Raw genomic sequence first — 14,467 nt, 5'->3', positions numbered from 1 at the left:
TAACTTTTTAACACGTCTCAAATAAGGAAGAAGCCTTAAAACTACCCCACCCCACTTCATCCCCACCCAACAAAAAACTGCAAGTGCAAGCTACGCCAAACCTAATATTTTGACACTACTCCTTATTCCATGATGTCCCACTTACAAAGTCACAAACTGAAGTGAGGCGGTTAGCCCAGTATCAATTTTAAACTTCTGAAAGCACCCTCTCATCTTCTCTATCCGACTAATATTCTACCATTAATCTGTGCCATAATTTTCTTCAAATACAAGCATTTTTATAATGAAAATCTGATAATTTCATTCTGTTTTAATGTCTTCCCAAGGCCCTGGCACAAGCTGAAGGTCTGGTTTGGATCATTTCCTTCCATGGCGGATTTAGCACAAATTCCAACAGAGATTTTTGTAAGTTTTATTCCAACCTTTTTTATATCTCTTTTGTTAAACTCAAGAAAAATCGAAGTATGATAGCAAAACCATCGCAGAGAACCTAAATTCGGCTTATGAAATTTCTCCTCTTACATGTAAAATATATGTACAATGCATATTAATGATAAAAGTTCAATTTTGTTAAGAGAAGTGATCAAAATCCTTATAAATAAGTTGATTATTTTTATGTAAACCGAAGTGGGATTTAACACTTAAAAAATTATCTTTGGTTTTCAGAAAAAGAAGAAGGTTGGTGGACAACAAAAGAAAGAGGAACTTGAAAGAGAGGTATGGACATGATTCTATACATCTTTTTGATTGAGTTCTTTGCATGGATGCTTTGATTCACTGGTACGTTGTAGTACAAGTATAGGTGATGGGGGTGCATCTACCTGGTCTAAGAAATTTTTCTCTTTCTTTTACTGTGGAGACATGTTTTCTAGTAAAATTTGAATGTAAGTATTTGTACTCGAATTATATTACTAATTTTCTTGATTTATTTGTTTTAAATTTCAATTCTATTTTGTAATAAATCAGGAAAGTACATTATTCCCCTCATTTTGTCACTTAAGACGAGCATTTTCAATTTATTTTTGTGAATTTACTATGATTTTGCTTAATACAAAAGTATGTGTATTATTCAACTATGATCAATTCTTAGCGACTACAGCAAGCGTCTATAAATTTTCCATTGGTGCTATCATCTCAATTTTTCGTTTGACAAAGAAGTGATACTAAGTCGAAAGGTAAAATTTTTTACCCAATCAAGGTTTCCGAGCTTCACAAAATGCTGGCTCATGAACAAAAGGTGCACGAATTTCTCCAAGAACTTCAAAATCGACAAGATGGTTCTTCTATCACAATCCCAAACTACCTTCCACCAAAAGTAAGTTTCATATATGCATGAATTTCTTGTATGTTCTTCTTTTTCTTTTGTTTTAGTTTCTTTACTAAATTTACTGAAAGATTGAAAGTAAGTCGACCATTAGCAACAACGATAGCTTGAAACTGTTTAATGGATACTTATATTGATAGTAATTTGATAGTCCAGCATAATCTTTGCATGTTCAAAAATAATAAATCTATAGTTTATATTCATGAGTTGCTCTTATTTTTATGTCTATGCATTACCATATTAATTATAAGAAATCTCAGATATATTGCAATCTCTCAGATATTGGTCGTGTTGCAACTGATTCAACTCAACTTTAAATCAATTCTCGAAGAAATTAACCAGGAATGTGCTCTTTAAATACATTATTAAATTTTATATGCAGATGAAAGAGCTACTGACTGAGCTAGATATGGTTGAAAATGAGATAGTGCGATTGGAAAGCCAAATCAGTCTTCTTCAGTCCGAGGTGAAAAACGAAAAGGAACTAAATTCCATGCAATGGCAGTTGCGTGAAAATCCAAAAGATAACAATGGAAACACGAGCAGACGTCGTTCCAATGAGAAAACCATGTTTGAGGCTAAGGGGCTGCATTTTATTAGCAAGGCTATAAAAGGCGATTATAATCTCAGCGAATTCAGAAAAAACGAGAAAGGGAAAAATCCGAAAGGATTATCCGATCACAAGGAAAATAATTTTAACGATGAAATTGGAATACTATGTGACAAGGTTTCGAAGAGAAGTGGGATGCTTAAACCTGCCTCGCCATTTAGAAACATAAGGCATCCAACTCCAACTCCCAGGGTACGATCACAGAATTTCGTTCAATCTAACTGTCACCTATTTATGAATATTTCAATTATTTAACTAAAAATTATAACTGACTTGCATGCTAGCAGACTACATGTTTTTCTTTTCTCTACTCTCTGATTCTAAGATTCTGACGGTTGATGCCATTTCAGAGAGACCGTAACCTTGACATCCCTGCAGATATCCTACAAAATGTCATGTCTACTCCAATTCATTCTGAAGAACAAAGCATTCACAAGTGCTCACCTAACAAGTTATCTGAGAACATCATGAAGTGTTTGATCTTTATTTTTGTAAGGCTACATCGAACATCAAGAACAATGGAATTAGAGAAATCAGGGCCGATAGCCCGTTCTATGAACTTCTCTCAAAGTTTTCGTGCGGAGACGAGCTTAAACTCGAAAACAAGCTTCATGTTTCAGAAAGACTCGAGACAGCAAGATCCCTATGGCATTTTTTATTCTGAAGAATCTATAGCAAGGGATATTGGGCCCTATAAAAACTTGGTTAGATTCACATCAAGCTCTATGGATCCCAAATGCATACAAGATTCGAGCTCAGTTCCTTTATTTCAGAAGTTAAAGTAAGGCTAACTATTAATTAATTTACTTCCATTTTTGAAATAACATATATATATGTATATATAATTTACTTATTTATTAATTTTGTGTGCTCATATATATCTGTGTATTTCTCTCTATGAATTTTGGAAATCTAGGGGTTTGATGAATACTCTTCAGAAGGTAGACTTAAGATTCTTGAGTCATGAACAGAAGCTGGCTTTCTGGATCAACATGTACAATGCTTCTGTCATGCATGTAAATGGACTTTAACAGTTTTCTTGCTACTTTTCTTTTATATATTAATTTTTACACCATTCGAGTATTGAAGTACTTAATTAAATGATTGAATGATTTTTTCTTCCAGGGGTTCCTCCAATATGGGATTCCCACCAGTGCTACACCTGGAAAACTGCTAAAGCTTATCAACAAGGTAAATTAAAATTTAATTAGAAAATCTGAAGATGATTATTTCAATTTCTTTAATTGGTTAGTGAGTAAGGTTGTTTACAGCTGGAGAACTTGAGAGTTTCCTAACTTCATAGGTGTTTAAGACACAGTTTAGAATGAATGGATAACTTGTCTCTGACCATTCACGCTTTTAGATGAGAAGATTGACTATATTATGCTCCAAACTCACTTCTTTTTTGTGTCCCATTCTTAGTAAATTATACAAGTCATGCATTTATTTCAATGAAGAGAAAAAAGTATGACATAGTTATATTTTTTATATTCATATGGTCTTGAATATAACTTGCTGCTTCATTTCAGGCAACTCTGACTATTGCTGGTAATGTAATAAATGCTCAAGCAATTGAACATTTTATCCTGAGAAAACTTGAGCCATCACTGCTTAAACAGGTACTTCGCATTGTAATAGTTAATATCTGTTGAATAGTAAACTTGATTTTTGGACTAAATAATATGAGTTTAAGGATTTTGCTTATAAGCCCAAATCAAATGAAAGGCCTAACATGCCTAATATTTTTAGAAATATTATGTAAAAAAATCTATATAAATATCTATTAGAAAAATCAACATAAATATCTAAGTAAGATATGTGGTCTTATAAAGAATATCTAGATAATTTTAGGAAAATATTTTGATATGTGATCTAGGTGTCTCTAGAAAATGTGTGGACTAGAATCTTCATGTAAACACTATATAAAGGGGTAGTGTCCTCCATTTTGTAACAAGCTAAAAAGTGTGTAAAGTCTTAAAGTTGAGAAATACAAGTTTCCTTTTTTTTTCACTTCCTTCTTCCTATTAGTGTTGTCTTCTAAAAGCCTTAGTCAATCCAAGTTAGTAAACCCTTCCTTTCCTCCAACAAACTGGTATCAGAACCCTAAGTTTCTTGTGAAAAATGGCAAGTGGGATGATTCCTTTTCAAGTTCTCCAACTCAACAAGGATAACTACGACAATTGAAGCAAAAAGATAAAAGCATTGCTCGGGTCGCAAGATGCATGGGAGATCGTAGAGAAAGGTTACACGGAGCTAGAAGACAAGATCGCTCTATCCCAAGTACAAAGGGATAGTTTGAAGGATACAAGGAAGAAGGACAAGAAGGTGCTTACCCTCATCTATCAAGCCTTAGATGAAGGCATGTTCGAGAAAGTAGCTTGTGCTACTACGAGTAAGGAAGTATGGGAGATCTTGCAAAACTCCCATAAAGGAGTTGAGAAGGTGAAAAATGTTCGACTTCAAACACTTCTAGGTGAGTTTGAAGCTTAACATATAAAAGCGGAATCAATTTTTGATTATTTCTCTAGAGTATTGGCTATTGTGAATCAATTAAAAAGGAATGGAGAAAAGTCGAACGACACTCGAGTAATTGAGAAGATACTTAGGTCTTTAGATTCTAAATTTGACTACATAGTTGTAGCCATTGAGGAATCTAAAGATCTAGACAGTATGAGTGTCGATCAACTTATGAGATCTTTACAAGCCCATGAGGAAAGACTAAGGAAGAAGGTGAAAGAAGAGCCATTAGAGCAAGCTCTTCAAACGAAGCTCACTTTGAACGAGGGTGAAGGAAGGTTGGACAGTAAAAGAAGCCAAAGAGGTAAAGGACGAGGCCAAGAGCGAGGAAGAAGTGCATTCTACAAGGAGGAAAGAAAACAAAGCTCATTTTCCACTAGAGGTCGTGGAAGAGGAAAATGTACGAGGCAAAATGAAGGGCCAAGGTATGACAAATCTCAAATTAAATATTACAATTGTCAAAAGCTTGGTCATTATGCTTCAAAATGTAGAAATATTACTAACCAAGTTAAGGAAAAAGTCAACTATGCTTGTCGGGAAAGTGAAGTGGATCCTGTACTACTGTTGGCCTACAAAGGTGAAGAGAGCAGAGAAAAGAATACTTGGTATTTGGATACAAGAGCAAGCACCCATATGTGTGGAAGAAAAAACATGTTTGTGGAGTTTGATGAATCAGTAAGCGGCAATATTACCTTTGGAGATGAATCCAAGATCTCAGTGAAAGGAAAAGGTAAAATCTTGATCCGCTTGAAAAATGGTACGCATTAATTTATCTCAAATGTCTATTATATGCCCAATATGAAAAATAACATTTTAAGTTTGGGGCAACTCTTAAAGAAGGGCTATGATATTCATTTGAAAGATCATAGTCTTTCAATGAGAGATCAAAGAGAAAATTTGATTGTCAAAGTCCCTATGACAAGAAATAGAATGTCTGCGTTAAGCATTCAAAATGATGTCGCTAAATGCTTAAAAGCTTGTTTTAAGATTCATCTTAGTTTTGGCACTTGAGATTTGAGTATCTTAATTTTGGAGGCTTAAAGTTGTTGAGTAAGAAGAAAATGGTGAAAGGTTTGCCTCCAATAAATCATGCAGATCAATTATGTGAAGGATGCTTACTTGGAAAGCATTCGAGGAAAAGTTTTTCAAAAGAAGCATCTACAAGAGCTAAGAAGCCGTTAGAACTTGTACACTCTGATATTTGTGGGTCAATTAATCCAAACTCTCTCGGTAAGAGCAATTATTTTGTTCTTTTTATTGATGATTTTAGTAGAAAGACTTGGGTCTATTTTCTCAAACAAAAATTGGAAGTTTTTGAAACTTTTAAGAAGCTTAAAGCTCTTGTTGAAAAGGAAAGCGGATATAGTATAAAAGCCTTGAGATCGGATAGAGGAGGAGAGTTCACCTCCAAAACGTTTGAGAAATATTGTGAGGAGAATGGAATTCGTTGCCCATTGATGGTTCCATACTCTCTACAACAAAATGGAGTAACCAAAAGAAAGAACAGATCCATTCTTAACATGGCCCGCTGCATGCTCAAAAGTAAGAAATTGCCCAAAGAACTTTGGGCCAAAGCTGTTAATTGCGCCGTATAACTGTCTAACCTATCGCCTTCTAGAAGTTTCTAGAAGTGTGTGGAAAAAGACACCACAAGAAGCTTGGAGTGAAAGAAAGCCCAGCATCTTTCACTTACGAGTATTTGGGAACATTGCATATGCTCATATACCGAATCAAAAGCGGTCTAAGTTAGATGACAAAAGTGAAAGGTATGTTTTTATCGATTATGACTCTCGCTCTAAAGCCTACAAGTTGTATAATTCAAACAAGGAGAAGATCATCATAAGTAGAGATGTCGAGTTTGATGAAGAAGGAGCTTGGGATTGGGGTGTTCAAGAAGAAGACTATGACTTCTTACCATTCTTTGATGAAGAAGAACAAGAGAATGGAGAGCAGCAACAGATTATCAGTCCACCTCTATCACCTACTCATGTAGATGCTTCTCCATCATCTTCACAAGGAGAAAATTCAAGCGAAAGGACACCATGGATGAGGAGTCTACAAAAGCTATATGAGGTAACAGAAAATCAAAATGATCTCACACTTTTTTGTCTTTTTGCCGATTCTGAAGCAATAGGATATGAAGAAGCGGCGCAAAATAAAAGATGGAGAGATGTCATGGATGAAGAGATTAAGGCTATTGAGAAAAATGACACATGGGAGCTGACAACTCTTCCCAAAGGAAAGAGAGCAATCGGAGTTTAGTGGGTGTACAAGGCAAAGAAGAACACTAAAGGAGACGTAGAAAGATACAAAGTAAGATTGGTTGCTAAATGCTACAACCAACGGTCGGGAATCGATTATGAAGAGATATTTGCTCCTATTGCTAGTTTAGAAACCATAAGATTAATTATCTCCTTTGCAGCGCAAAATAAGTGGAAGATATTTCAAATGGATGTGAAATCGGCTTTTTTGAATGATTATCTCGAAGAAGAAATTTATGTGGAGCAACCAATGGGCTATAAAGTAAAAGGACGTGAAGGTAAAATCTTGAAACTAAAAAAGACTTTATATTGGTTAAAACATGCTCCAAAGGCATGGAATAGTAAAATGACTTCACAAAATGTTCTTACGAGTATACCCTTTATACAACGGTAAATGAGAAAGGAGATATTTTGCTTCTTTGTTTGTATGTAGATGATCTTATATTCACAGGAAATAATCAAAGTATGATCATTGAATTTAAGAAAGTCATGGCTCAAGAATTCGAGATGACGGATATCGGCCTTATGGTCTACTATCTTGGGATTGAGGTAAAGCAAATGGAGGGTTGTATCTTTATCTCACAAGAAGGATATGCGAAAGAAATTCTAAAGAAATTCAATATGAAGAATTGCAAGCCTGTATGTATCCCTGTCGAATGCGGAATTAAGTTGTCGAAGAATGATGAAGGTGAAAAAATGAATCCAACACTTTTTAAGAATCTTGTTGGAAGTCTAAGATACTTGACGTGCACAAGATCAGTTATCCTTTTTGGAGTTGGACTCATCAGTCGTTATATGGAGACACCTACCATGACCCATATGAAAACTGCAAAGATAATTCTTCACTACATCAAAGGTACGCTTGATTATGACTTAGTCTATTCATCATCTAATGAATTCAAACTTGTTGGATATAATGACAGCGATTGGGGTAGAGATAGTGATGATAGAAAGAGTACGACTGGATATGTGTTTTACTTGGACGACACAGCTTTCACTTGGAGCTCAAAGAAGCAATCGATCGTAGCACTATCTACCTGTAAAGCCGAATATGTTGCAGTTATATCAAGTGTCTACCATGCGATTTGACTTAGAAACTTGTTGAAGACGCTTGGAGTTTTACAAGAAGAACCAACCAAAATCCATGTTGATAACAAATCGGTATTAACATTGGCAAAGAACCTAGTATTCCATGACAGAAGCAATCACATTAATATAAGATATCATTTCATAAGAGAAAGTATTGCAAAGAAAGAAGTGCAGCTGAATATGTAACCTCTCAGGAGCAGATCGCCGACATTCTCATTAAACCACTTAAGCATGATTTGTTCCATAAGTTAAGAACTCTACTTGGAGTAGCAAAATCAAGTTTAAGGGGGGATGTTGAATAGTAAACTTGATTTTTGGACTAAATGATATGGGCTTAAGAATTTTGCTTATAGGCCCAAATCAATTAAAAGGCCCAACATGCCTAACATTTTTAGAAACATTATCTAAAAAAATCTATATAAATATCTACTATAAAAATTTATATAAATATCTAAGTAAGATATGTTGTCTTATAAAGAATATCCAGAGAATTCTAAGAAAATATCTTAATGTGTGGTCTAGGTGTCTCTAGAAAATGTGTGGACTAGAATTTTCATGTAAACACTATATAAAGGGGTAGTGTCCTCCATTTTGTAACAAGTCAAAAAGTGTGTAAAGTCTTGAAATTGAGAAATACAAGTTTCCTTTTTTTTTTTTCACTTCATTCTTCCTATTACTGTTGTCCTCTTAAAAGCCTCAGCTAATTCAAGTTAGTAAACCCTTCCTTTCCTCCAACAATATTTTGAATTTCAGTGAACAAAATATTTATGGAAAGTCATTTATTTTAATATATAGAGAATTATTTTATTTAAAAAAAAAAAAGGCGGCAAAAGTTTACTCTTACTGGATATTTTTTCCCCTATAAAGCCCTATATCGAAATGGAGTCTAACACCATAATTTGCATTTAGATTACTGGGAAGGGAGAAAAAGATATCAAAGAAGCTATAGTTGGTGAGCTTTATGGACTTCAGTCACCAGATCCAAATGTCATCTTTGCCTTGTGCTGCGGAACACGTTCTTCACCAGCAGTGAGTCTCAACCATTTCGACAAGAAAATTACACAATGTAGTGCATGTTTATTGTGCAGTATTGAACATGACTATTGATGCACAATATTTTACTATTTTTCTTCTTGAAGACCAAGCTGTACTAACCTCTAGTTAATAATTTGTTGGATACTAATTTGGACTTAAAATTTATGTGTCATGTTTATATCCCAAATATATGTGTGTGTATTGTATTGTTGAATGCAATACAATAGTGGTTTTATTGTTAAGACTCTCTATACAGTAGTAAGTATTAAAGAATAAAAATGTTGAAGTTTTGACAATTATACTATATCGTGTCTGGTCCTAGGTAATAAACACAACAATACTCCAAAAATTTCTTTCTAATAATTGAGATCTTGAGAGCTAGCTGATTTTATGTATTTGTTTCATGGCTAGGTAAAAATATATACAGCAGAGGGTGTCATAGGTGAATTGGAAAGATCAAAGCTGGAGTACCTGCAAGCTTCAATAATGGTGACAAGCAAAAAAAGAATAGCACTTCCTGAGCTTCTACTTGGGAACATGCTGGATTTCGCCAGAGATGTCGACTCGTTGATGGAATGGGTGTGCGAGCAGCTACCTACATCTGGATCTTTGAGGAAATCGATTATGGATTGTTTTCGGGGACTTCGTGGTGGAAAAGCATCTTCCATTGTTGAGAAGATACCTTATGAATATGAGTTCCAATACTTGTTGACCATGTCAAGTTAAGACTACAATTTTGTTGCAACATTTATATAGCATAAGTGTCCAAGGGGAAAAAATAGTGATTTGCCATGTAGGCATAGACTGATCATATAATCATGATGACGATCATGAATTGCATTCAAAAACAACTATCTTATGAAGAAATCTTGTGAACATAAAGAGGTAAATTCAGAAGCAAATGAAAGAAAAAAAAAAAGGTATTAAAACAGGAGGGTATGATTTTCTTATGAGTAATTAATTTGTGATGTGTTAGAATATTTTATGTGTACTGCTAAATTTGAGAGTGGCCCAAATTCATTGTTAAAGATAATTGAGAGTTATTAAAGCATACATTAAGAGGAATTCTATTTGGAATGTTTTTGGAATCCTATTAGAATTCTATTTGACAAATTCTAGTTAAAGTTTTATTTAGAAGCACTATTGGGAGTTGAAATTTGTGTTAGATTTGAAGAGATCGAGATAAGGAAACTTTTGAGTATTCTATTTTATCTAGGGTTTGAATTATGTCTTATATATAGTTGGCTCTTCATTATGATTTGTAAGAAGTTAGAAAGATTGTAAAAACATAATCTTTGTATTCATTCTCCATATTATAATAAAATTCCATTCTGTACAACATTACATTTTTCTTGTGTTTGTGTGATCAATTACTACATATTGTGGTTATAATCTCTTAATTTCTCCAACAAAGTGGCATTGGATTAATCCGGTGTCATCTTCGCTTTCACAACAAACTGGTGTCAGGGCTTTTGGTTTTGGAATTCTTGGGAAGAACGAGGTTTTTCGCGATGACAACTATGAAGTATGATATTTTGCTATTAGAACACGATACAAGATTTTCGTTGTTGTAGGTAAAGATGCAAATTGTACTCGCTCAGATGAATTTGGACGTTGCGTTGTTGGGATTTAAGAAGATGCCCACAACTTGGAACATGGAGGAGAAACGACGGAGAAGCCCTATCTTCATATTTCAAATAATATTTTAAGAACGTTTTGAAGGAAAAGTCAGTCACTGCATTATATTTAAAATTGGAACAATTATGCATAATGAAAAGTCTTACTAGCAAATTGCATCTGAAGCAACGTCTATATTCTTATTGTATGACTGAAAGTACATCTCTTGAAGATCACCTAATTGCTTTTAAAGAAATCATCGCTAATTTGGAAACCTTGAGATCAAATATGATGAAGAATACTTGTGATGGATTTTATTGAGTTCATTGCCTGTCTCATACATGTCTTTTAGAGACGATGCTATATAGTTGTGATGCCTTCACTCTCGAATAAGTCTACAAGCTCCATATTCCAAAGAAAAGATGAAGCATCTTGTAGCATTTGGGGATCATGGAGAGGGTCGCATTGTTTGTGGTGGTCGTTCAAGGAGCAAGACAAAATCTAACTTCAAATTTTGTAACTATTGCAAGAAAAATGGGCACTTGGTAAGCAATTGTTATAAGTTGCAGAATAAATCAAAGTCAAATGCACATTAATAATCGAAACTTCAAGAGAAACAAGTATTGTAGAAAATCCTAACAGTAATGAAAGCTTTTACTTATGTCTGACTATAACTTCAAACCTGATGAGGTTTGAATTTTTTATATAACTTGCACTTTTTATATGTCACCCATCGGGAATTGTTTTCAATCCTTCCTTATTTTAAAAGAGAGAATGTGAGGTTTACTGTTTATTTTTGTCACATAGGTTTTCACACGAAACTGATTTGAAATCGATTTGGCAATAGTAAATTATTCTATTCAATGATGCTGTAGCATTATTTTCACACACCATTTCAGCATTGTCACACGTCGTTTCACTGTGATGTCACCTCCACTACAATATTTCTCCATTTTCACACATTTCTTCACTTGACTAAAGACAATACCATATATTATATAATAAATAAACAAAATTAAATATAAAGATTATTTTTAAAAAAATTACAAATAAAAATAGAAAAAAATTATCATAAAGTTTTTCAATTAAATTAAAACGATTTAAAGAGAAATAAATATTAATTAATTCAAATTTAACGAATACCTTTATATCATAAGGAATGTATAAAGATTATTTCATTAAACCAAATTAAACAAATAAAATAAAGTTACAAAAATTAAATAAATAATACATAAATATTATTTAATTAATTAAAATTGAAAAAAAAATCTCTCCGTGTACGGAGAGAATCTCTACTTCCAAAAGGAGAGCTCCTTTTGACTTTTCAAAAGGAGAGAACATTCATTTTGCATGGAGTGTTACACTCCATGGAGTGATTCCATTCCGTGCAAGGAGTGGTGATAATTTTTTAAAAATTTTTATTTATAGCAATTTTTTATTAATAAATATTTCATTTTAAAAAAATCCCTCCATATCTTAAAAGAGAGAATGTGAGGTTTATTGTTTATTTTATTAGCAATAATATTTTTTTACATAAAAATTATTTTTTATTTCTAAAATGTAAAAAGTTGCTTATAAGTAAAAGATCACTTCAAATTATTTAAAAGTAAAAAGAACTTATAATTGCAAAAGTTACTTATAAGTAAAAAAATATTAATTTCAATTTTTTTAAGTATGAATGTTTAGATATATTAAGTTTTTAAAATTAAATATTAATAGAAAGATTGCCCAGAATGTAAAAAGTTACTTATAAGTAAAAAAAATCACTTCAAGTTATTTAAAAGTAATGAAAAAACTTATAATTGTAAAAGCTACTTATAGGTAAAAAAAAATATTAATTTCAACATTTTTAATTAAATATTTAGATATATGTAATTTTTTAAAATTAAATATTAATAAAAAATTTACTACAAATAAAAGTTAAAAAAATAAAAGAAAAGAAAAAAAAATAAATATGTGCATTGCTCCGTGCACGGTGCAATGCTAGCTCCGTGCACGGAGCATGCTCAAAGGTTACTTATGTATTTTTTTTATTTTTTTTATACTTATGTTTTTATTTTCATTTTCGAACTCATTATGGGATATCAAATGAAGTCGAAATATTATATTCTTGATATCATTTTGAAATACTCACGGCATAGTATTACACGTCGTTAACGGTGCGCGAAACGGCCAATAGTAGCAAATGTTATGAGGTGTCAAAATAAGCATTTTCAAACTATTATTTCGAGAATTTCGATAACAAGGTAATTTTAAAATTTATCGACGATTGTACGGTAATCGAATTAATAAATCTTCTATGTTCCCTCGAAACTCATTTCGAGAACTATATCATAAATACATCGAATGATTCAAATGAATATCGAAAATAGTTAAACGTACATCAAACATGTGTGTTAAAAAATGCGCATCGTCTTTTTCTTAAAAAATCAATTATTTTATAAATATTTATTATTTTTTTCTCAACAATTTTCTCAAAAAATTACTTCAAATTACTTAAAAGTAAAAAAACTTATAATTATAAAAACTACTTACAAGTAAAAAATATTAAATTAAATTTTTAAATAGATATGTAGATATATTTAATTTTTAAAATTAAATATTAATAAAAATATTACACTATCTAAAATGTAAAAAGTTACTTATAAGTAAAAAAATCACTCCAAGTTATTTAAAAGTAATTGAAAATTTTATAATTATAAAATTTTCAATTACTTTTAAATAACTTGAAGTGACTTTTTTACTTATAAGTAACTTTTTACATTTTAGATAGTGTAATCTTTTTATTAATGTGCATTGCTCCGTGCACGGTGCAATGCTAGCTCCGTGCACGGAGCTAGCATTGCACCGTGCACGGAGCAATGCACATTAATAAAAAGATTACACTATCTAAAATGTAAAAAGTTACTTATAAGTAAAAAAATCACTCCAAGTTATTTAAAAGTAATTGAAAATTTTATAATTATAAAATTTTCAATTACTTTTAAATAACTTGAAGTGACTTTTTTACTTATAAGTAACTTTTTACATTTTAGATAGTGTAATCTTTTTATTAATGTGCATTGCTCCGTGCACGGTGCAATGCTAGCTCCGTGCACGGAGCTAGCATTGCACCGTGCACGGAGCAATGCACATTAATAAAAAGATTACACTATCTAAAATGTAAAAAGTTACTTATAAGTAAAAAAATCACTCCAAGTTATTTAAAAGTAATTGAAAATTTTATAATTATAAAATTTTCAATTACTTTTAAATAACTTGAAGTGACTTTTTTACTTATAAGTAACTTTTTACATTTTAGATAGTGTAATCTTTTTATTAATGTGCATTGCTCCGTGCACGGTGCAATGCTAGCTCCGTGCACGGAGCTAGCATTGCACCGTGCACGGAGCAATGCACATTAATAAAAAGATTACACTATCTAAAATGTAAAAAGTTACTTATAAGTAAAAAAATCACTCCAAGTTATTTAAAAGTAATTGAAAATTTTATAATTATAAAATTTTCAATTACTTTTAAATAACTTGAAGTGACTTTTTTACTTATAAGTAACTTTTTACATTTTAGATAGTGTAATCTTTTTATTAATGTGCATTGCTCCGTGCACGGTGCAATGCTAGCTCCGTGCACGGAGCTAGCATTGCACCGTGCACGGAGCAATGCACATTAATAAAAAGATTACACTATCTAAAATGTAAAAAGTTACTTATAAGTAAAAAAATCACTCCAAGTTATTTAAAAGTAATTGAAAATTTTATAATTATAAAATTTTCAATTACTTTTAAATAACTTGAAGTGACTTTTTTACTTATAAGTAACTTTTTACATTTTAGATAGTGTAATCTTTTTATTAATGTGCATTGCTCCGTGCACGGTGCAATGCTAGCTCCGTGCACGGAGCTAGCATTGCACCGTGCACGGAGCAATGCACATTAATAAAAAGATTACACTATCTAAAATGTAAAAAGTTACTTATAAGTAAAAAAATCACTCCAAGTTATTTAAAAGTAATTG

The 14,467-nt window shown here is 32.1% G+C and overlaps 1 protein-coding gene across 2 annotated transcripts; it reads left to right on the top strand.

Annotated features, from left to right (window-relative positions):
* The first annotated feature begins 207 nt into the window (after window positions 1-207).
* LOC111393842 lies at window positions 208-10,117 on the top strand. 2 transcript variants are annotated; one of them, XM_023019562.1, is made up of 10 exons: window positions 208-405; window positions 667-717; window positions 1,199-1,315; window positions 1,707-2,126; window positions 2,285-2,715; window positions 2,851-2,950; window positions 3,060-3,125; window positions 3,464-3,553; window positions 8,711-8,830; window positions 9,248-10,116. In XM_023019562.1, exons 1-10 carry the CDS (start codon window positions 370-372, stop codon window positions 9,560-9,562), a joined length of 1,746 nt encoding a protein of 581 aa, XP_022875330.1. In that variant the 5' UTR covers window positions 208-369; the 3' UTR covers window positions 9,563-10,116. The 2 variants fall into 2 exon arrangements, with proteins under 2 accessions (XP_022875330.1, XP_022875331.1); XM_023019563.1 differs by lacking the exon at window positions 8,711-8,830 and having other exon boundaries at window positions 9,248-10,117.
* The last annotated feature ends 4,350 nt before the right edge of the window (window positions 10,118-14,467 follow it).

This window comes from Olea europaea, chromosome 4 (assembly GCF_002742605.1).
Source record: "Olea europaea var. sylvestris chromosome 4, O_europaea_v1, whole genome shotgun sequence".
Lineage (NCBI taxonomy): Eukaryota > Viridiplantae > Streptophyta > Magnoliopsida > Lamiales > Oleaceae > Olea > Olea europaea.
Note: the sequence above shows the minus strand (reverse complement) of the source record. Positions and strands in the feature narration are given on the sequence as shown.

Coding starts and splice junctions, on each gene's coding strand:
- LOC111393842 (XM_023019562.1), top strand. CDS start 370: ATGGCGGATTTAGCACAAATTCCAACAGAGATTTTT. Junction 1,316..1,706: donor CAAACTACCTTCCACCAAAA/GTAAGTTTCATA, acceptor TTTTATATGCAG/ATGAAAGAGCTACTGACTGA. Junction 3,554..8,710: donor AGCCATCACTGCTTAAACAG/GTACTTCGCATT, acceptor ATTTGCATTTAG/ATTACTGGGAAGGGAGAAAA.